The sequence below is a fragment of the Misgurnus anguillicaudatus genome, chromosome 15, assembly GCF_027580225.2.
Source record: "Misgurnus anguillicaudatus chromosome 15, ASM2758022v2, whole genome shotgun sequence".
NCBI lineage: Eukaryota > Metazoa > Chordata > Actinopteri > Cypriniformes > Cobitidae > Misgurnus > Misgurnus anguillicaudatus.
Genome location: NC_073351.2, coordinates 31,307,501 through 31,330,750, shown reverse-complemented (window position 1 = coordinate 31,330,750; position 23,250 = coordinate 31,307,501). Strand labels below are relative to the sequence as shown.

General features: G+C 37.6%; 1 protein-coding gene across 6 annotated transcripts in view; it reads right to left on the bottom strand.

Annotated features, from left to right (window-relative positions):
- The window catches only part of shank3a (SH3 and multiple ankyrin repeat domains 3a), a 400,804-nt gene that overhangs the window by 137,808 nt on the left and 239,746 nt on the right, over positions 1-23,250 (bottom strand). For all 6 annotated transcript variants that reach the window (XM_055174823.2, XM_073853777.1, XM_073853775.1 and 3 more), the window contains 4 exons: positions 22,837-22,953; positions 10,371-10,448; positions 8,106-8,172; positions 3,384-3,714 (listed from right to left, as the gene is read on the bottom strand). In XM_055174823.2, coding sequence (XP_055030798.2) covers positions 3,384-3,714; positions 8,106-8,172; positions 10,371-10,448; positions 22,837-22,953 — 593 coding nt within the window. The remainder of the gene's footprint in view (positions 1-3,383; positions 3,715-8,105; positions 8,173-10,370; positions 10,449-22,836; positions 22,954-23,250) is intronic.

Below are 23,250 nucleotides of genomic sequence, written 5' to 3'. Positions count from 1 at the left end.
TGCTTCTACCAACCTAAAAAACGTGAAAAATATCAACCCAGTAACTTTGTTTGTGTAAGCCATTTACTGCAAGCATGTGAAAAATTTAGTCGTTCAGATTTCGCCTGTTTTGTGAGGTAGGTAGCAAGGCCAATTACAATAATACCGCCCCTTTAATCTGCAATAGCCAACCACGGCACTGCCATTTAGTGCAGAGAGAAAGAGAGAGAGAGAAAAAATAATTGACAGCACAATTGAGTTTCAATTACAACAAACAACCATCACTGTGATCAGTGTATGCACTTCATCCGCTCATTTGCATTTGAAAGGACACACCCAAAAACGGCACATTTTTGCTCAGGCCTACAAAGTGGCAATTTTAACATGCTATAATAAATTATCTGTGGGGTATTTTGAGCTAAAACTTCACATATGCACTCTGGGTACACAAAATAATTATTTTATACCTTAAAAAATCTCATACTATGACCCCTTTAAAGGAATAGTCTACTCATTTTCAATATTAAAATATGTTATTACCTTAACTAAGAACTTGTTGATACATCCCTCTATCATCTGTGTGCGTGCACGTAAGTGCTGGAGTGCGCTGCGACGCATCGATAGCATTTAGCTTAGCCCCATTCATTGTACCATTTAGAGATAAAGTTAGAAGTGACCAAACACATCAACGTTTTTCCTATTTAAGACGAGTAGTTATATGAGCAAGTTTGGTGGTACAAAATAAAACGTAGCGCTTTTCTACGCGGATTTAAAAGAGGAACTATATTTTATGGCGTAATAGCACTTTTGGGAGTACTTCGACTCGCCTGAAAAGTCCGCTCCCCTTCTCACTCTCATAATGGGAGAGGGAGGGTGTTACTGCGCCGAGTCAAAGTACTCCCAAAAGTGCTATTACGCCATAAAATATAGTTCCTCTTTTAAATCCGCTTAGAAAAGCGCTACGTTTTATTTTGTACCACCAAACTTGCTCGTATAACTACTCGTCTTAAATAGGAAAAACGTTAATGTGTTTGGTCACTTCTAACTTTATCTCTAAATGGTACAATTGAATGAATGGGGCTAAGCTAAATGCTATCGAAGCGTCGCAGCGCCCTCCAGCGCTTACGTGCACGCACACAGATAATAGAGGGATGTATCAACAATTCTTAGTTAAGGTAATAACATATTTTAATATTGAAAATGAGTAGACTATTCCTTTAAGATCTGTGAGTATTACACAATGCACAGCTTGGTTACTACGTACAGTATGCATTTACATGCTTTGCTAGCAACAAGTTAAGTCTCTATTGGAATCAGTTGTGAATCACCTGTCATGTGCCTGCTGCTATTTTGTGAGGCGTATAATATGTATATGGCAGCATTTTTCAGTGTTTCAGACAGCAAAAAATTGCACCTGCTCTTAAAGACGGCACAGTTATTCACAGTTTCTCCTGCATCTTTAACGTCAGAATTGGGCAAAATACTACTGTAACACAAGTAAAACGAAACACCCACATACCTCTTTAATAAGATGAAATGTTGTTTAGATTGCATGCAACACTAAGCAATTGAATTTCATATTCAACTACATAAATTTGCTGTGTTTTGTGCATTTTTAAAGTGCTACGTCTGGCAACAGATCTTTTAAAACCTGTCAATCTTCTCCCTGCCATAAATACACAATATGAGATTCAGTGCAATATTGCCAAGAAATTCAATAAGGCCTGTTTGAATTTCAGAGAGACCACAGTCGACTCTTACAGTCTGGTTTGTCTGACTCTAGAGGCGAGGAACGATCCTAATCTAAATATATATTAAAAATTTGAATACTGTCATTTAAAAGCAGCAAACACTGATCAAATTTTACTTTACAGAGATGTAGTAGATTGTAGTGCAGCGTGTATATGGACATGGAGATCTAAATGGTGATGTAATAAGTGCTTGTGATCACTTTTAAAACACTTGTATATTAGCAAATAACTATAGATATTCATTTATGGTACAACATCACATATAAGATAACTAAGCAGTGCCATGTTACCATCACTGTACCTTTTATCTGTGAAGATATTAGTAAGGAAATTTCAATGCCTATTTTGTCATTGTTTGACCTCGACTGTGTAGACAGATATGTGATAGATATGTTACAACTTTCAATCGATCATTTGGCAGTTCAGTTACTAGAGAAATTAATCATCACTAATAGGCCCAGACACAATCTGCTGACATTATTTACTTCTCTGCACTGATCTGGGATTTGAGGGATATATTTAAAGGAGACATATCATGAAAATCTCAGTTTTTCTCACGTTTAAGTGCTATAATTGGGTCCCCAGTGCTTCTATCAACCTAAAAAATGTGAAAAAGAACAGCCCAGTAACTTAGTTTTGGTAAATCATACTCTGAATGCGAAAAATTTGGTCAATGAAATTTGGCTCCCGTTGTGATGTCATAAGGGGATCTTATAATAATAATACCACCCCTTAAAGGGAAAGTTCACTTTAAAATGAAAATTCTGTCATCATTTACTCATCTTCATGTTGTTCTAAACCAGTATTAGTTTTTTTTCTTATAAACACAAAAAAGATATTTTGCTAAATGATGGTAAACACACAGCAGTAAGTGACCATAGACTTCCATAGTAAGAAAAAAATATTTTGGAAGTATTGTGATAAATGACTAAGAAAATATTTTGATAAATGATGGTAAGCACACAGTTGACAGTACCCATTAAATTCCATCATATTTTTTTATTCCTACTATGGAAGTCTATGGTCACTTACTGCTGTGTGTTTACCATCATTTCTCAAAATATCTTCTTTTGTGTTCATCAGAAAAAACAAATTAATACAGGTTTAGAACAACATGAGGATGAGTAAATGATGACAGAATTTTCATTTTAAAGTGAACTATCCCTTTAATCTGCACTATCCAACCAAAGCACTGCCATTTAATGCAGAGAGAGAGAGAGAGAGAGAGAGAGAGAGAGAGAGAGAGAGAGAGAGAGAAAGAGATAAAGAGAGAGAAAGAGAGAGAGAGAAAATAATTGACAACACAATTGAGTTTCAATTTCAACAAATCACCATCATTGCGAGTTAGCATTTCATCAGCTCATTTGCATTTAAAAAGACACACCCAAAAACAGCACATTTTTGCTCGCACCTAAAAAAGTAGCAATTTTAACCTGCTATAATAAATGATCTGTGGTGTATTTTGAGCTAAAACTTCACATACGCACTCTGGGGACACTAAAGATTTATTTTACATCTTAAAAAAAATCTCATGATATGACCCCTTTAAACCTTTAATCCTGTGTTTGCAAAAAAACAACACATTTTATAAAAACACACTAACTAGAGTTCCTCCAAAACCTCATGACTGACGTGTGGATCCGGGATGCTCACCTGAGGCGTCCACGGCTATGGGAGTGCTTGAGGGGGGCGTGGCGCCGCACGGACTCCTCCCCGACACATTGAAGGGAGGGCGAGCGAGAGTGCGAGGAGAGAGAGCTGGCCGTGCTATGCAGGCTGCCGTCGGCTGCCGCCTCGATCCCGGAGTGCGCGAGTGGTGGCAGGCTCCTCAGGGACGGCACGGGGGAGTGGGCGTGGCTGACGTCGGCAACGTTGTTCAGGTTGTTGTCGGAGGCGGAGCGAGGCAGCAGGCGCGATGATGTCAGAGTATCACCTCCAGTCACGCGCCGGCGATTTGTGTAGGAGGGCGTTTCCCTGAAAGGCACTGGAGAAAGGAAACAAGGGTGTCAAGAAAAGGGCACATCATGTCAGGTAGAATTAGCATAATTTGTAAATGAGGGGTACAGGAAGCTTATTGGGCATTCAGAGAGATAAACGAAAGATGCACTTGAATTACAAAGCACCTCATCTATAATTCATTAGGAAAACGCACTCCTCCTGACCGCAGAAACACCGACTGTTTGCTGGACACGTTGGCTGTCACATCGTAAAGATGCTCTGCCATTAAAGTTCTCTGTTAAAATACTTTATTAGTTCCTGCGTTGAAATATTTCCGAATGAAAGAGGAAGTTTGGTTAGGACATAATCTGTCCAATGCAAGAGGAGTCTTCAGTATTTTTGGATGGTCCTCCCTGAAGATTAATGCTTCACTAACCTATAGATGTCATAACTAAATATCGCATGTCACTTCAAGGGTTCATTACAACTTCAAATGAAAAAAACACACAACAAACTATTTTTATTTATGTTCATTTAAGCTTACGTTTAAATTGTGTAAACCATCAACACTAGATGGCAACATCTCACCTCTCCTGTAGGCAGAAATGGATCTTCACTATAGCCATTTGAGTTAAAATGCATGGTGCAATGCATATCAGGGTCAAAAGAGTTGATATGACTTAATGCTAACCATATTTAATGAGAGAGAGAGAGAAAGAGAGAGACAGGCAGATTAAAAGAACGCTGTCATTCTGACATATGGTGAGGTGTCAGTCTCATAGCAGACTCTCTCAAATCTCTAATGTAAATTATGTATTGATCAAACCGCTGTACCGAACACCCACCCGTCAACTGATCGGATTTTAACAGTGAAATTTAAAGTAAAAATAAGAACAAAATACCCCATACATCCTCTAAGGGAGTGGTTCCCAAACTTTTTCAGCATGCGCCCCCCTTGTGTACGGTGCATTCCTTCGCGGCCCCCCAACCAGGGTTTCAACAATGTACAGTATCGAGACACTATGGGGCGGTTTCCTAAACAGGGCTTATCCTAGTCCCAGACTAAAATGCATGTTTGAGCTGCCTTCATTTAAAAACACCTTGTACTGACATATCTTAACATATATCTGTGCCATTTTTTGTCTCAAGATGCACAAAAGTACAGTGTTGTTTTTTTAAGGTTTGTTTGTAAAAAACTACTTAAATGTCCTAATATAACTAACTGTGGGTTTACATTAGATGCGAGTTCAACGATTTGCGCAAATAGATTACATACAAAGTCAATGCAAAGATGCCATCAGACACGTCCTCGCATGGGCCGATGCGAATGACACAATATGGGGGGCGCGTTTTCTGCGAAAACATATTCGCCTCAAATGCATCTTTGCGCAAGTTGAAAAGTTGAAAACTCGAGTGAAAAATTTGCATGACACGAAGTTAAATCCCGCCTTTATGTTTTGAAGTACTGTAAATGGTCTTAAATGTTGGACTTGGATGTCACTGCCATGTCTTGGACTTGTCCACTTATAACCGAAGACCCGAGTGGGTTCACATCTAAATGAGCCTTGGACAAGGGACGGGTATAATATTTGCGGACTCGTGATTTAAAATGTTTTTGCCCAAAGGACCCGATAATACCTAAACTATCTCGCGTCTGTGCATCGAGTCCTTTTCCAACCCCACTCTGTTTGCCAAGAGCACTTGCGACATCGTGTGGCTGGCGGTAGGTTAATTTTCGTTTAGCCAGACCTGTCAATCAATTTTGAATGCACACTGTAGTGGTTATGTTATGGCACTTTTCCATTGTATAGTACCCCATGGTTTGGGTCGGGTTATCTCACCTCACTTTGGCTTGGTTAGCTTTTCCATTGAGTTTTGTAACAATTCAGAGTGGAAGTGATTATAGGCGTGTCGTTATATTTGCGCTGCCTACTGCTGTGACATCATACAAGTGAGAGCGTCGTTGGAATGCTATACATCCCCATACATTCATTTATTTCTTAGTCTGTCACAAAATTTGACCACCACACATAGATATTTGCACATCGTGTTTATCACTATAACTCTGTCTCACATGACAGTTTCTGTACAAACACCTGTGGCGTCAGTCAACGCTCTCTGATGAGACTCATTTAAGTTGCATATAAAGGGGACATTTCACAAGACTTTTTAAATATGTAAAATAAATCTTTGGTGTCCCCAGAGTACGTACGTGAAGTTTTAGCTCAAAATATAATTTAGATAATTTATTATAGCATGTTAAAATGCTGCTTTGTAGGTTGTGAGCAAAAATATGCCGTTTTGAGTGTGTCCCTTTAAATGCAAATGAGCTGATCTCTACACTAAATGGCAGTGCTGTGGTTGGATAGTACAGATAAAGGGGCGGCATTATCCCCTTCTGACATCATAAGGAGAGACAAATTTCAATTACTTATTTTCTCACGTGCTTGCAGAGAATGGTTTACCAAAACTAAGTTACTAGGTTGTTCTTTTTCATATTTTCTAGTTTGATAGAAGCACTGGGGACCCAATTATAGCACATAAACATGCACTGTAAAAACTACTTTGCTGCCTTAAAATTTTTTGTTGAATCAACTCGGATTTACAAGTCATTTCAACTTACTATTAGTTATCTTGACTAGAGAGGAGTTGTTATAACTACAGGTGAGTTGTTATAACTTATAAATTTAAGTTGACTTTTCTCAACTATATTTTATAAGTTGTGACAGCTAATTTTTGTTGACATGACTTGTAAATCTGAGTTGATTTAACAAAAAATTTTAAGGCAGCAAAGTTTTTTTTTACAGTGTGGAAAAAGTCAGATTTTCATGATATGTCATCTTTAAGCATATATGCGGATGTGCGTGTCGCGAATGTACTGCCACGAACTGCAAGTCTGAAAAAAAAAACTGTTATGGTGTTACTCATTCTCAACCTGTGGATGTTTTCATCGCTAAAATGGATTTTGGGAACTTACAGCAAAGCACAGATGACAACAGGTTTACTTGAGACAGCGCAAGCTAGCACGAAGGTAAAGCTACATTATTGCGACGACGCTGGTAGTGACGATTCTCTCCACTGACCAATCAGTGATCTACAGTGTTTTCGCGTCACGTTTTGGTATCAGCTCGGTTCGTTTGGAACCCCGACCGAGGTGATACTAAAAAAAACATTGGGGACTACGCACCGCACCCAGTGGAAAAGCCCCCAAAAGTAAGCTGACCCGACCCAAACCATGGGGTACTACGCAATGAAAAAGCGTCATAAGTGTCCTCATCAGATAACGAATGAAATGGAGAAATGGGCCAAATTGGATGTGAGGCCACTGAGGTTTCTTTCTGTCTGACTGGTGCGTGTGGGCTGCTGACTGCACACACGTCAGTGCAGTTTACTTTTGGGTTCAGGCGGGTTAAAAAAAAGCGCCACGGGGTCAGGTCAGACTCGAGTCTAATTTTTTGGATTTTTCTTGGGTCGAGTTAATAAAAATTTTTTTATGCATGTCATGTTCGATAAAAAGTGATTCGGGTCATTTTGAGTCGGGTACATTTCTTTGGACCAGAGAAGACCTCTACTTTGATTTAAGCGACATCCATCAACATTTTCCTTATTTTCTATTCCCACCTATACGAGCCACTTCTACTTGGAGAAAATCTTGCTAAAAATGTTTCAACAGATTCACTCCGGGGGAAAAAAATCCAGATAAATGCCACTTAAGATGGGCCGTTTGTTTGCTCGGTGTAAATACTGGGCACTGTGGTCAAGCTGTCTGCTTGTTTAAATCCTTTGCTCTTCTGAACATCCTTTTATACTAAAAAGGCCAACTGTCCAAACACATACGGGTCCGTTCGCTTCCTCTATTTCTCCCCCTCAGTGACTTATAAGAAGAAAATAAGAGGAGGAAGAGAAATAAATGGACACACAAAAGCTTAAGAATAAATTACAAAATTCAATTCAAATTATTTATAAAATACAAGTTCTCATCCCAAACATGATGTAGTTTTGTGTGTGTCTGCACATAAAAGTCCCATCTTTCACTGAGGTCACATCGCTCTGATGAGATACCAGACCCTGCGGCTACACTACCATTGGCTGAAATCAAACTCCCAACACCTGCTGAGCCTCTGGGATTAACCCCGATCCGTCGCCATGACAATGGTACTCCACGCTAATGGGTACGATCCATTACAGCGGCCCGACAACTGTCTGCTATTTCCCCGCCAGAACAGCGGCTTGAATAAGCCGGCCGCACCGTCGACCAAAGCGAGAGGGGTGATGAGTGACTCTCATTCGCCCAAATGTCCCAGACTCGCACACGGACACATAAATGACCGCTCTCATTTTCGGTGGCCGTCATGCTTCGCTACAGTCATGGGAATTCATTAACATGACGGATCGTTTCAGGTTGCTAAATATGCATGTGAATTCGGAGCCACTCACCAACATCTGATGCTTTGTGAGTCTTAATAATTTCGGCCAGGTCAAAATTTCCAGCTATTATAGCCACCTATAGAGAGAAAGAAAAATTTGTTATTTGCTTGCCACACGTCCCCAGACAAACACAAAACTGCCTGCGGTTAATTATGGTTTATGTGTGAAAAAATTTAAGGGTGATGGTACAATCAGCCGGTCATTAAACCCAGACAAGGTGACCGGTTTTGTATAACCTTGAAGAGGTTTGTTTTGCCATAACGACCACCTGATTATACATTATTTTGTTTATTATGTGGCTTGTTTGGTTGTTGATTATGTACTGTGGTGGTACCATGATTTACTTAGTAATACACTGTACCTGAAAAGTATCTCCACTCATATAGAAGTACTAAAGCAGTGCGTTAGCAACACAAAAGATTGTGCGTTCAAATCCCAGGAAACACACATACTCATAAAAAAAGCATCTGCCAAATGCATAAATGTAAATTATACTGTCTAATTACCATATTAAAATATCACATTTGATTACCATATTCAAATACACTGGTATTTAAAGGGATAGTTCACACAAAATATGAAAGTATGTCATTGTTTCCTCACCCTCATGTTATTGTAAACCTGTATGAGTTTCTTTATTCATTTGAACACAAAATAATATATTATGATAAATAATGATAAGCACACAGTTGACGGCACCCACTGACATCCATAGTATTTGTTTTCCTACTTTGGAAGTCAATGGTTACCGTCAACTATGTGGTTACAAACTAAAATATCTGAAGAGTTTGGTTCCAAAACGCAATAAATCCATTTTGATTAATTTGGGTAAAAATGTATTTTCTACACCAAGAAAGTGACTAGATGAAAACCACTTTTTTTCTGTAACAAACTTTCATATAGCATCTTTAGGTTATAATAACATTAAAAATTTAAATCCATCATTTGATTTTTAAAGATTTATTATAAAAACAAAATGCAATAAATCCATGACAAGTTTTTTTTCAAAATGCAATAAATCTATTGAATAAATATATAAATGTGCATTCATCTTTGCCATGTTATATTCATTTAGTTGACTAGTGGTATACACTGATTAAAAAAATAAACATTAATGGCATTAATCAAAACAGTAAAATAATGGAAAGTTTTTCATAAGATCCGCTGGGGTCAATGTGTTAGCATGACAGAAGCTTAATGCTGTCGTGTGAGAACAAGCAACAACCAGAATTTTTCCATCTCCCGAGAGTCTCTCACGTAAATTATTTGATTTTGATGGCTTACGTTTCTTCCCCGCCACAGAAAACCACCACAGGTTTATCAATGCCATCATATTGTTATTTTGCTTTTGTTTGTTTGTTGATCACGAAGTACAAAGTAGATGAGGAAAACTAGGAATATGTGTGCATTCAAAGCACCGTCCTTATTGTTTACAATGCGCGGAATGGTGCGCTGTGATTGGTTGAGAGGATTTATTGCATTCTGCAGAGAAGGAAGACTGGCTTTGTTGCGGTTTGGAAAAAGCGAGGAAAGATGACAGAATAACACTGCGGATATCTGATACAATACTGATTTTGGTGGTAACTCATTTTGTTTTTTTAAATGGCATTAATCACGTTTTGGAACCAAACTCTTCATCTTGTATTCAACAAAATGCAAGACTACAGATGTCATATTTAGCATTATTTGTATATACAAATTATAATGTCACTGTGCCGATATGCACATATTACTGGCCTGTTGGCCTAAATCTATATGTTTTTGTTGTGCTGTAAATCCACAATTGTCACATAAGTTTGGAAAATTGTAAACATGTTTCCGTTTATAAGTTTTGAAGACCGAATTGGTTTGCAGGGGATATAATTGCGAAAGCTTCAGACTTTGTTGAAACAAGGGCTGAATTCCAATTTGCATAACATTTGTACTAAAAAGCACGCAGGATTAGGATTAGTGTTTACACAATTACAGAATGTCAAAGATAGCAATTTTACGATAATGTAGTATGTATTACAACTTACTCCAATTACCCGAATAGTATGTACTTTTCTAGTATGCAAATTAGGATGCGGCTGAAGTCTTTGATGACATCAGAGCCCCAGAGTAAATGTAAGAGATGCGACAACAACAATTGCATTGTTTCCAGTCAGATCCGGTGATTGCTCTTTGCCACGAGCAAAAGAAAGTTTGGCTTTCTTGAGTTTAAATAAGATTCAGCTCCATTGATTCTTTCACAGTGTTTGATTTGAAAGAAAGCCACGGGTCCTGTGATCTTACCTGGAAGGCAGTTTGGCTGTTGTAGTTCTTTATCTCTTTATTCACCCCTCTGAACAGCAACACTCTTGCACAGCTATCCTAGAAAGGAAAGCCATTTGTTATAAGCATTTGTGACGAGTAAAACTAACGGGATTTGTCCTAGAAACTTTAGGAATGGGATGAGTATGTTTGTGCGTTTGTTTCACAACAACAGAAATGACAAAACTGGTGCTCCGATCGGACCAATTAGCTCATGTAGGTCTAAGAAAGAGAGATAGAGAGAGAGAGACAGACAGAGAGAATGAGAAAGAGAGATAGATAGAGAGAGACCCTTACGAAAAAGAAGTTTATTGAAGTGTGCTATAAGTATTCTTCTTTTAAACTTAAAATAAGAAAGTATACTTTCAGTTTACTTTTTATGTACTTCTCTAAAATGTTCTTTAGGTACTTCTCAGAAATACACTTAAATTGTACTAAAGTATACTTGACCTATACTGACTGAAATGTCTAAGTATATTTGGCCTATACTTGTTTACTGACATATACTTAAAATTATAAAGTAAAAATGCAACAACGAAAGTACATCAAGAAAGCTGCAAAAAGCCATATGAATAGCCCTGGTGAAAAATACATATACTTTATTGTATTTCAAGTATATTTAACTTTGCAATAGTACGTTACAAATATACTTAGAAAGAAATGTATCATATTTGAATATATTGAAAGTACTATGCTTACAACATATTTGCTTACAATTAAACTTTTAACATATTTCAAAATAATTATTATTTAGTATATTTTCTAAAAGTATACTTAAAAAAATATACTTGGAGATAAAGTTCTGTGCAATTTTTAAAGTATAATAATTTGAACTTATTTTAAAGTTTACTTTAGGTATACTTTATCTGTTAAAGTTATCATTATAATAATGCACTAACAGCATATTTATAAAATACATTATTTAGCATCCTTTAGAAACAGTATATTTTAAGTACATTTTGAAAGTATATGTAGTGTACAAATGTATATTATCTTTATGGAGAATCTTTAGTGTTAGTAAACTAGTAGGTTATTAATTTAGTGCTGCAGGTATACTTGCAAGTATTCTTTTACTATACTTTTAGTTAACTAGTACTCATACTAAAAAGTGAACATGCAATTGTTCTGTTAGTGTACTCTTTTTAAACTAGTAAGTTACTAATTGTGTGCTGCAGGTATACTTGCAAGTATTCTTTTACTATACTTTTAGTTAACTAGTAGTGTACTAGTCATACTGAAAGTGTACATGCAATTGTTCTGTTAGTGTACTCTTATTAAACTAGTAAGTTACTAATTGTGTGCTGCAGGTATACTTGCAAGTATTCTTTTACTATACTTTTAGTTAACTAGTAGTTTACTACTTTAAGTGAACTTAACATCATACTATAAATATATATACATTGCACTTAAAGTACAATACAATGTTCCTGTGTATTAATTTTTATACTTGACATATACCTTTTAATTGTACTTTCAATTTGAAGCTAAGTCTTTCGTATGCTATCAGTGAGCTAATCAAACAAAATTTATAAATAAAAAAATGCCAAATATTGGATCATTTTGGATCTTCGGGACGGCACTGCATCACATACAGGAATGCTACTGTAATGGAAATCATAACATGGGCTCCAGAAAACATTGTCAGTGGACACAATCCACTGTGCCATTCGCCGTTGCCAGCTAAAACGCTATAGGTCAAAAAAGAAGCCATATCTATACATGATCCAGAAGCACAGGCGTTTTCCCTGGGCAAGGCTCATTTAAAATGGACTTTGGCAAAGTGGAAAACTGTTCTGTGGTCCAACGAATCAAAATTTGAAGTTCTTTTTGGAAAACTGGGACGCCATTTCATCCGGACTAAAGAGGACAAGGACAACCCAAGTTGTTATTAGCGCTCAGTTCAGAAGCCTGCATCTCTGATGGTATGGTGTTGCATGAGTGCATGTGGCATGGACAGCTTACACATCTGGAAAGGCACCTTCAGTGCTGAAAGGTTTATCCAAGTTCTATAACCGCATATGCTCCCATTCAGACGTCGTCTCTTTCAGGGAAGACCTTGCATTTTCCAACATGACAATGCCAGACCACATACTGCATCAATTACAACATCAAGACTGCGTAGAAGAAGGATCTGGGTACTGAAATGGCCAGCCTGCAGTCCAGATCTTTCACCCATAGAAAACATTTGGTGCATCATAAAGAGGAAGATGCGACAAAGAAGACCTAAGACAGTGGAGCAACTAGAAGCCTGTATTAGGCAAGAATGGGACAACATTCCTATTCCTAAACATTGGTCCTCCTCCAGCTGTTCCTTATATGTATAACTTTTCCGGCCTCTTATTGCTACCTGTCCCAACTTTTTTGGAATGTGTATCTCTCATAAAATCCAAATTGAGCCAATATTTGGCATGACATTTCAAAATGTCTCACTTTCAACATTTGATATGTTATCTATATTCTATTGTGAATAAAATATAAGTTTATGAGATTTATAAATTATTCCATTCCTTTTTTATTCAAAATTTCTACAGTGTCCCAACTTTTTCTGATTTGAGGTTGTATATGTATCTATATATATGGCTGAATCCCCTGAAAATTAACTTTCGTTCTGGACTCCATTTCCCATAATCCCTCATACCTGGACTGATTACTCTGCCACCTGAAGCTCATTGGACAGCCTATATAAACTCTCTGGAAACATTCAGTCAGTGCAAATCTTGATTTGTACCGGCTGTCATTGCTGAGCGGTTTGCCTGCCTGCATACCGATCTGTATTTATTGATCTTTATCTGTTTTACCTGGTTTTATGAGTATGTTTGTTGACTGCTCTGACCCTTTTGCCTGTTTCATGACTACGAGATTTGCCTGCCCTACATTGGTGTGTTTGTTGTTGTTTGACTTTGCCTGTTGGAATATGAGCGTGTTTAATAAAAACCTGCAGATGGATCCTCAGTGTCAAAGTGCTTTGTTACACAAGCAGTATACAATAAGTAACCTACTAGTTTACTAAGAGTACACTAACAGAACACTTGCATGTACACTTGAAGTATATGACTAGTAAACTACTAGATAACTAAAAGTATATTAAAAGAACACTTGGAAGTATACCTGCAGCACAAAATTAGTAACCTACTAATTTACTAAGAGTACACTAACAGAACACTTGCATGTACACTTTCAGTATATGACTACTAAACTACTAGACAACCAAAAGTATATCAAAAGAACACCTGGAAGCACACCCGCAGCACAAAACCAGCAACCCACTAGTCTACCAAGAGCACACCAACAGAACACCTGCATGCACACCTGAAGTATATGACCAGCAAACCACCAGTCAACCAAAAATAAATTAAAAGAACACTTGGAAGTATACCTGCAGCACAAAATTAGTAACCTACTAGTTTACTAAGAGTACACTAGAACATTTGCATGTACACTTGAAGCACAAGTCCAGAAAACTACTAGTATACTCATGAGTTCACTTGCAGTACAAATGAAGAACTAATTGTGCACTAGTTGTACACTTAAAGTTGACTACTCTTACACTTATAGTACACTTAGAAGTATACTTTTATATACTAAAAGTGGGCCAATTTAGTCCCAAGCGGTATTCAAGCAGTACACTTACAAGTATACTACTAGAACATAAATGTTAGTACACTTACTACATAAAGTATACTTAAAACTATACTCCAACATTACTTAAGTATACTTAATAAAATGAACTTGAAGTATACTTCTTTTTCGTAAGGGGAGAGAGAGACAGACAGAGAGAGTGAGAAAGAGAGAGAGAAAGAGAGAGAGAGAGAGAGAGAGAAAGAGAGAGAGAGAGAGAGAGAGAGAGAGAGAGAGAGAGAGAGAGAGAGACTAGCATGGTAAACCTGAGCGTTTAGGTCAGCACAGCATCCGGTCATTCTCTCTCTCTCTCTCTCTCTCTCTCTCTATTGACAGATCTGACAACCGAATGATTTACATCTTAAGTCAATGCAAAGACACAAATAGGCATCCTGTGGCATGGTACGCGTGGAAGGCGTAGCGCGGATGGAGCGTTCCGCGAGTTGAAAATTCTGAACTTTGGCAGATTTTTCTGACCGCGTTAACCAAGCAGGACCTTGCTGTAGTAGTGACATGATTACAGGAAGTGAGCGGAGTCTCAGCAGAGTCGCAGAAGCCCCTCCCATGACGCGAATTTCCGCATGAATGTCTCGAATGACTAGAATTAGATTAAACTATGTTTTTGCCGCCTCTACCACGGCTGGTGTGAATGCACCATTAAAGCATAAAAGCACCCAACATCATACACGTTTTTCAATTGTCCAATCGAATGAGAGAAGAGGCGGGCCTTCCGTTGTGGTAAAAAGTTAACAGTTGTTTGAAACAACCGGACTGCACTCACTCACTGTGTGTTTGTGCACCTCTCACCCTCGATCAAGGCCAAAGCAAGCGTCTTCGTTTTAAAGTTTCTGCTAATATGACGCTTCGATATTTGATTGACAGGACAGCTGCCTCTGTGGTTGCCTAGAAATATAAAAAGCCATGCCGCAACTGCTCTTTTTTTTAAAGTGACAGTGCGGTGCACCTTCTATTTCCAAGCGTTTAAAACGCGTTTGGTGTGATTGGCCCCTTACTCTGTAAGCTTTATAAAACAGCCATGACTCAGCTGGGAATGGTGTCCTATTTTCACACAGTGGTGTCTGGTGTGTAATGAAACATTAGAGGGTCTCTTGGTCCCCTAACACATCTTTTGTAAAATCAGTGTCTTAACATGTAATTAAGGTTTCTTCTAACACACCAATGCTGCGTCTAAAACTACCTTGGGTGTGCATTATTTTCTTATAATTCAACGGCCCGTCCTCAATTCTTACTTAAACTTGTGTATTATGGCCACTCCCAATGCACTGTCACTTTCAGTGAGCGTGAGCAGCTCAATGCTACTGTGCTACGTGGCGGGGTTTCCACCAGGGTGGGGTCCATTCAGTATGCCATAAGAATATTGCGAAATGTACCAAGGATGGTGTATCGCTGTTCGGTACATTATATAAACATTCAGTAATGCTCAAGAAATCAGCATCATTCATGACATTCAAGTCAGGTGGGTGTAAATCATAGACTGTAAAAAAATATGGATGTAGTTTCCGTCGCCATCTTGGCCGCGCATCACTTGTGGATATCCGAAAACGGCTAAAGAGGCAGGACGTGGGTGAAGCTGAGGTGGCTGGTTGCTGAAACCACGCCCCCCCTAGCACGACTTTAGTGACAGAAGTGGCTATTCAACCATCACTTAAAGGAATAGTCAATTTTCTTAAAAGAAAAAATCCAGATAATTTACTCACCACCATATCATCCAAAATGTTGATGTCTTTCTTTGTTCAGTCAAGAAGAAATTATGTTTTTTGAGGAAAACATTGCAGATTTTTCTCATTTTAATTGACTTTAATAGAGCCCAACACTTAATACTTATCTCAACACTTAACAGTTTTTTTCAACGGAGTTTCAAATGACTCTAAACGATCCCAAACGAGGCATAAGGGTCTTATCTAGCGAAACAATTGTCATTTTTGACAATAAAAATAACAAATATACACTTTAAAACCACAATTTCTCTTCTGGGAAAGCGTCAGCGTGACCTCACGCAATACGTCAAGAGGTCACAGAGGACGAACGCGAAACTCCGCCCCAGTGTTTACAAGTGTGTTGAAAGAGGACCGTTCCTACGTTGTTGTATGTCAAATGATACTAATTAATGTCTTTGTGTCAGTTTACTGTTTAAAATGGTCCACAAATGTGCGTTTTATATATGTAACACGTGACCTCCCTACGTCACTACGCATTTACGTTAGGTCGCACTGGACCGGACCTAGACGAAAAGTTGTGGTTTAAAAGTGCATATTTTTTATTTTTCTTCTCAAAAATGACAATTGTTTCGCTAGATAAGACCCTTATGCCTCGTTTGGGATCGTTTAGAGTCCTTTGAAACTCCGTTGAAAAAAACTATTAAGTGTTGAGTTAAGTATTAAATGTTGGGCTCTATTAAAGTCAATTAAAATGAGAAAAATCCTGCAATGTTTTCCTCAAAAAACATAATTTCTTCTCGACTGAACAAAGAAAGACATCAACATTTTGGATAACATGGTGGTGAGTAAATTATCTGTTTTTTTTCTTTTAAGAAAATGGACTAATCCTTTAAATGGCCACGCCCTTAATTATGCAGAACTTTAAGGCTTAATATAATTGAAACGGATGAGTTACAAAGAAATTCACCCTCCTCACGGTTGTTATGAAGGGCATAATTACAGACCTGGAGGATTTTTCTGAAGATCAGTGAACAGTTTAATGGCTCCGACAAGAACAAGAAACCTTTAAACAACTATCACAAAACATAAAACCTGTAATTGATTGTCATTGTCCAGGTAACATCGTGCAGTATTAAGAATCAGGTGTATGTACACTTTTAAACTGGGTTATTTTTTAGAAATTTTGTTATTATTCTGTGTTGCGAACTTTCTGTAAACATTTCTTTTGTGAAATAACCTGTTCGGGGCTTAACTAAATAAGAAAATCCCAAAATGTTTAGCATTTTTCAGATTTGAAACTGTATATATTTATACCCTAGGGTAGTATAATAGTATGTTATTCTGAACAAACACACTATGTCATACAGGAGACAGAGAATTTGAGTATTTCTCTGTAGGCTATGTGTTCAATGTAATAGCAAAAAATCAATATGTAATTTCTACTACAGACTAAATTAACAGAGCTATTCAAGGATTGAGCTTTCACATCTCTCTCTATGTCTGGTCATCCACACTATAAATTCATTGGAAAGACAAAAAATTTTATACACATTGATGCCACCAGGGCATGTCTCACTTCAAAATATAGAAATCAGTGTCATCAAAATCTGTAGAAACAGCAATATGAACACATCAATACTCTACTACAGCAAATGTGGCCTTTCATGCCAGTTTGATGTCCTAACTGGTCCCAATCCTGGAATGCTTTGAATACCAGTTTGCTGTTGTGTAACATGTGACCTCTGGTGGTCAAACTTAGAAAACAGATTTGAAGGGTCTATAAAAGACGAAGCAAAATTGACCAAACTTAAGTATTAAAATTTGCCTGCAACTTAAATTGACTAAAAGGAAGAAAAATACACCAAACAATTTTCATGTCATGGGTGAACTCAGTAAGATCACAAAAACATCTAAAGTTGTATTAAAGACATTTTTTAATAGATCATGTTTGTGAATGATAGTAGAAATAACACAGCCAAAATTGACCCCACACAAACTTATATCTCATCAGGTTCACATTAGGTGGTCTTTTCGTTCTCCTCATCGTTGTGTCAGACTTCACACGTTATCACATACGCACTCTCTCCTTTCATCACAGCTCAGATGGTTTTCTATCCAGTAATGTGTCTCTCCTTATGTGTCCTCACCAGGTGTCTTTCTGGGAATCGATCCACTCTAACATCTCCTTTGAGACCTGCTAAACATCCACAGAGTCCTTAAAGCTCACTATCACAGCTGAGCACTCACAAAACACATGCACGCACACACACACAGTTCCCCTACACCAGGGGTGTCCAATCCTGCTCCTGGAGGGCCGGTGTCTCTGCAGAGTTTTATTCCAACCCTTATCAAACACACATGATCCAGCTAATCAAGGTCTTACTAGGCAGACTAGGGCTGCGTCCGAAAACTTGTTGCCTCACTCATGAGGTAATGACTTCGGAGGCATGAAGGCAGCTATAAGAGAAACACTTTCAGACACAATTTAAAGGCAGCATGTTTGAAATCTAAAAAGAGAGCGCCTTTGTGAAAACTAATCACATTTTTGAAAACTGCAATACTAATTTCTTGCTAGAAATGCAATTTAAAGGTGTAAAAAGTGAAAATATTTATGTATTTACGCAAAATTTGTGCTCCAGCCTCTTGACGCCATTTTATTTTTTCGAACTCGACCAGGCTCGATCAATCCTACCCAGTCTCACAAAGTTTCGTGATATAGTCACGTATTTTTTTATTCTTTTTTTGTGCTATTATCACGAAATTTCGTGTTTTTTCGTGATCGTATAGACCGTTTCAGCAGTAACAACATAAACAAGCGGCTGCACGTAACTTCCGGTAAAATCCGCTAAGAATAAACAACAACAAAGTTCTTTAAACGTAGTTTATTTATATAACAAGCAAAAAAACAACACATAGATTACCTAGGAAACCAAAACGTTTGTTATTTTCGACAAGGCATTTGTTCAAGAGATTAGTTTAGCAACTAGTCAGACCTTAAAAAAAACGAAACCGGAAGTAAGGTTAGGATCCAGACGTGTATCACGTGCGTCCGATGAAACCGTCTATAACGAATTCCTGTTTTCGTGTGATTATCACGTATTGGTTACTCGACAGTTTTTTCCTATTTTTAAACCATTGTCGCTTCGGTTCAGGGTCAGATTTGGTGCTTGCATTGCACTTTATATATTGATTTTTACTATTTTTTCTGATTTATTTTTTTATATGTCGCCTGGCGTTAAAGGAATAGTCTACTCATTTTCAATATTAAAATATGTTATTACCTTAACTAAGAATTGTTGATACATCCCTCTATAATCTGTGTGCGTGCACGTAAGCGCTGGAGCGCTCTGCGATGCTTCAATAGCATTAAGCTTAGCCCCATTCATTCAATGCTACCATTTAGAGATAAAGTTAGAAGTGACCAAACACATCAACGTTTTTCCTATTTAAGACGAGTAGTTATACGAGCAAGTTTGGTGGTACAAAATAAAACGTAGCGCTTTTCTAAGTGGATTTAAAAGAGGAACTATATTTTATGGCGTAATAGCACTTTTGGGAGTACTTCGACTCGCCTGAAAAGTCCGCTCCCCTTCTCACTCTCATAATGGGAGAGGGAGGGTGTTACTGCGCCGAGTCGAAGTACTCCCATAAGTGCTATTACGCCATAAAATATAGTTCCTCTTTTAAATCCGCTTAGAAAAGCGCTACGTTTTATTTTGTACCACCAAACTTGCTCGTATAACTACTCGTCTTAAATAGGAAAAACGTTGATGTGTTTGGTCACTTCTAACTTTATCTCTAAATGGTACCATTGAATGAATGGGGCTAAGCTAAATGCTATCGAAGCGTCGCAGCGCGCTGCAGCGCTTACGTGCACGCACACAGATAATAGAGGGATGTATCAACAATTCTTAGTTAAGGTAATAACATATTTTAATATTGAAAATGAGTAGACTATTCCTTTAAGGTTAGAGTTGGGTTTGGTTAGGGATGTCATTTTATGTAAATCTAACCCTAAACCGAAGCGACAATGGCAAGAAAATAGGACAAAACAGTCGAGTAACCAATACGTGATAATCACACGAAAACAGGAATTCGTTATACGATCACGAAGAAACGCGAAATTCGTGATAATATTACGAAAAAAGAATAAAAAAATACGTGACTATATAACGAAATTTCGTGAGACTGGGCTGACCAATCACATTCCCCCTCTGCGCACACGCATAGAATTGTGGGACAAGATCTCAGGAGTCAGGAAGTAAACCTGACATCGGATTTGGACATGCCTTTATGCCTTCCTGCCTTGGAAAGCTGCCACAGAAGGCAGCAATTTAGAGTTTTCGGAAGCAGCCTATAGACTTTGAGGCAGATGTGTTGAGGGAAGTTTTAGCTAAACTCTGCAGGACACCGGCCCTCCAGGGCCGACTTTGGACACCCCTGCCCTACACCTTAAAAGGATTTATAACCAAGAAAAGTAGCAACATAAAACAAAAAAGTTACAATTGTGGACTATTTTAAGGTCTATAATCAAAACCACCTTTCACACACAAGATGCTCATTTCAGGATAACATGGCTCATCAGGTTTTACATTAACCTGTCAGTAAGTTTACTGTATTTATAGATTTATACTTTTTGTTCCCCTGTGCTGGCAAAAACATTTTTAGAAGTAGTAATAATCCAAGGTCTCATTTACTTGCAAACAATCTTGACATACCATATCAACTACATACAGTACATTTTAACCTTCACCCTAAAATTCAAAATTATGACCCTGAACCACATAAATATAGCACAGGTATATTTGTAGCAATAGCCAATAATAGAGGGTATGCATTGACGTCACTTTTCCACGTGACCACGCCGGAACTCGCTCCGTCGAGTGGCAAACGTTCAACAAAATGGCTGGTTTTCATAGGGGCTGCTGACTATTATCAGCTTAAATAAAATTTAGTTGGACTTGATAGCAGAGGTGGACAATACATTAGTTACATTTGTCTTGGGAAAAATGTTACTTCACTACATTCTAAAGTATAAAATCAAACTGTGTATTCTTTAATATTGCATATTAAAATTTATTTAATACCTTACATAAAAAATTGTGTAATTTTACTTGATTAAAAGTATATTCAATTACTTAAATATTAAATGTAAAACAAAAACTCAATTTACTTCTTCTTTCGGTGTTTTTGTCAGTCTGTAAAACGATAGCTCCGATTTTCTTGGTAAATCTGTTAGTACGGTCTATCGCACAACAACTTTTTCCCTGTGTTTTCGCTGATTTCTCACTGTACTCAAATTCTGCCGCTCTGTCTTTTGCCACTCAGTGGGCGTAACCGCAGTCAAAATAATCGATTACGACAAAACAGATGATGTACCATGAAGTTATTTTGTAAATTTCCTACCATAAATATATCAAAACTTTATCTTTGTGAGTGGATGCAGTTACTAAGGACTTTCGATTTTCTCAATATTTAAGATTCCCAAAAATTGTCATATACTAACAAACCATACATCAATGGAAAGCTATTCATTCAACTTTCAGAAGATGTATAAATCTCAATAAAAAAATAAACTGACCCTTATGGCAGGTTTTACAATTTGGCATTTTGAAAGGTGTCAGCAAATTTGCAAGTATGGCTTGATCAGAAACACAAATACCTTTTTACAGTTTTTCTCAGTTGCTTTGGTACATTTCTCAAATCAGAATTGAAATTCTCAAAACTACCTGTTCAATTCTCACATCATTGTGTCACTTGTGCACATGAAAAAAGCATTTTCTTTGAAGAAGTTGCAAATGCTTCGGTACATCCATGCAAATGATTACAATTCTCTATTTTTTCCAACATTATCAGTTGCTTATGTCATGTCGATCAAAATGTATTGTGTTATGTATTATAAATGTATTACAGTATAATGTTGAATGGTCTCACCCCCCACACAATTTAGGCATTAGTTTGCATGCAAAATGGTTGAACAAGTTGTCACAATACAGGGGTCAAACATATTTCTATATCCATTAGATGTTTTTTCTAAATCTGTCCTGAATTGGTAAATTGCTCTCAGGTGAATCTTGACTCTAACAGACAGAAACGTCCCCAGCAAGCAAAAACTGAGATGTTGAAATGACGGCTATCTATAGACCCAATATAGTCCAATGAGTAACCCACTTCTACCCTAAATAACCTTGAATTTGATTCTACAACTTGAAGATGTATGATATGATAACATTTAAGCAAAGTCAACAGGTGTTCAAGGTGTTTGCTTTCATTTTTTACATGTTCTAAAAGTATATGCATTGTCTATTTTTGGGCTATGGTTAGACGTCTATTAGACGTTCACTGGCAGCCCAAATTTAGCCTTGTTTTAGCCAAACATGCTTGCTGGATCAGGAGTTATAAAGACTTCAGTGTAATGTCGAGGATGATTTGAGAAATGTACCAAAGCGACTGAGAAAAACTGTAATAATCGTGCAACTTACCATCGTGATTCTCGAATTTCCATTTAACATGGCTTAAAAACCTGTGGGACATGTTTTAATGGACATGATGGTCTTTTTCATGTTTATGTTTTTTGTTGTTATTGATCTGTTTGTAACTGACTTCAGTCAAACTGGTTGCTACATAAGTGAGGGTCAGCTGTAGTTTAATCTTATTACCGTGACCTGAATGAAGATAAACCAGTAGTACTGCTGGAAAATCAGTGATCACACATATACAACTTTACCTTATTAATCTAAAGAGTACATAGCATTAACTATGAGAGAGAGAGAAAGAGAGAGAGAGAGAGTTTTTAGAGAAGACTTTCTAAGCTTCCTCTTTTTAATTGTGTGTGTGTGTGCGTGTGCGCGCGTGCGTGTGTGAGAACGTTCATTAATTCTTACTAAGAAAAAAATTAAAATGCATGAGCCCTCATGGAATCACACCTACTGTACATACACAGACACACACCTGAGGATTACATCACTTTCTGCATGTGTGTGTTACTGCATTAACAATCTGACCTTGAGGCTTTGTTTTACACTCATAAACACTTTACCTGACAATAATGATATATGTTATAAACGGCAAGAGCACTGTATGCATCCTTTATGTCTGTTTTTATATTTGATATGGTTAAAGAGGGATGTAAGTGTATATATGTGTGTTACCTGGTTGTAGAGAGCACACACGTGCAGGGCAGTGTTTCCGGAAGCGTTCTGAGCGCTCATGTCTGCTCCATAAAACAGCAGGTGTTCCAGATGCTGAACGTGTCCGTGACGGCAGGCCTGATGGTCACACACATACAAAACTTTGCATTAATGTGTATAATTTCATTTCTCATTCACATCCATTTGTAATCTAGAGGACTTTTAACACATTATGTAAAGCACCACAGCTATTGACACACACACACAGCTTTCAACACACACACACTTTGCTCTCACACATTCTGATGTCCTCGGTTTGTGAAATGGGAAAGAGCAGAATTGTTTGTCTTTGTTTGGTGTTATCAATGTCACTTTTCTTTCCACTATAATTTAAAACATGTCCTCTCTGAATACTAATGAGAACAGGATGAAGAA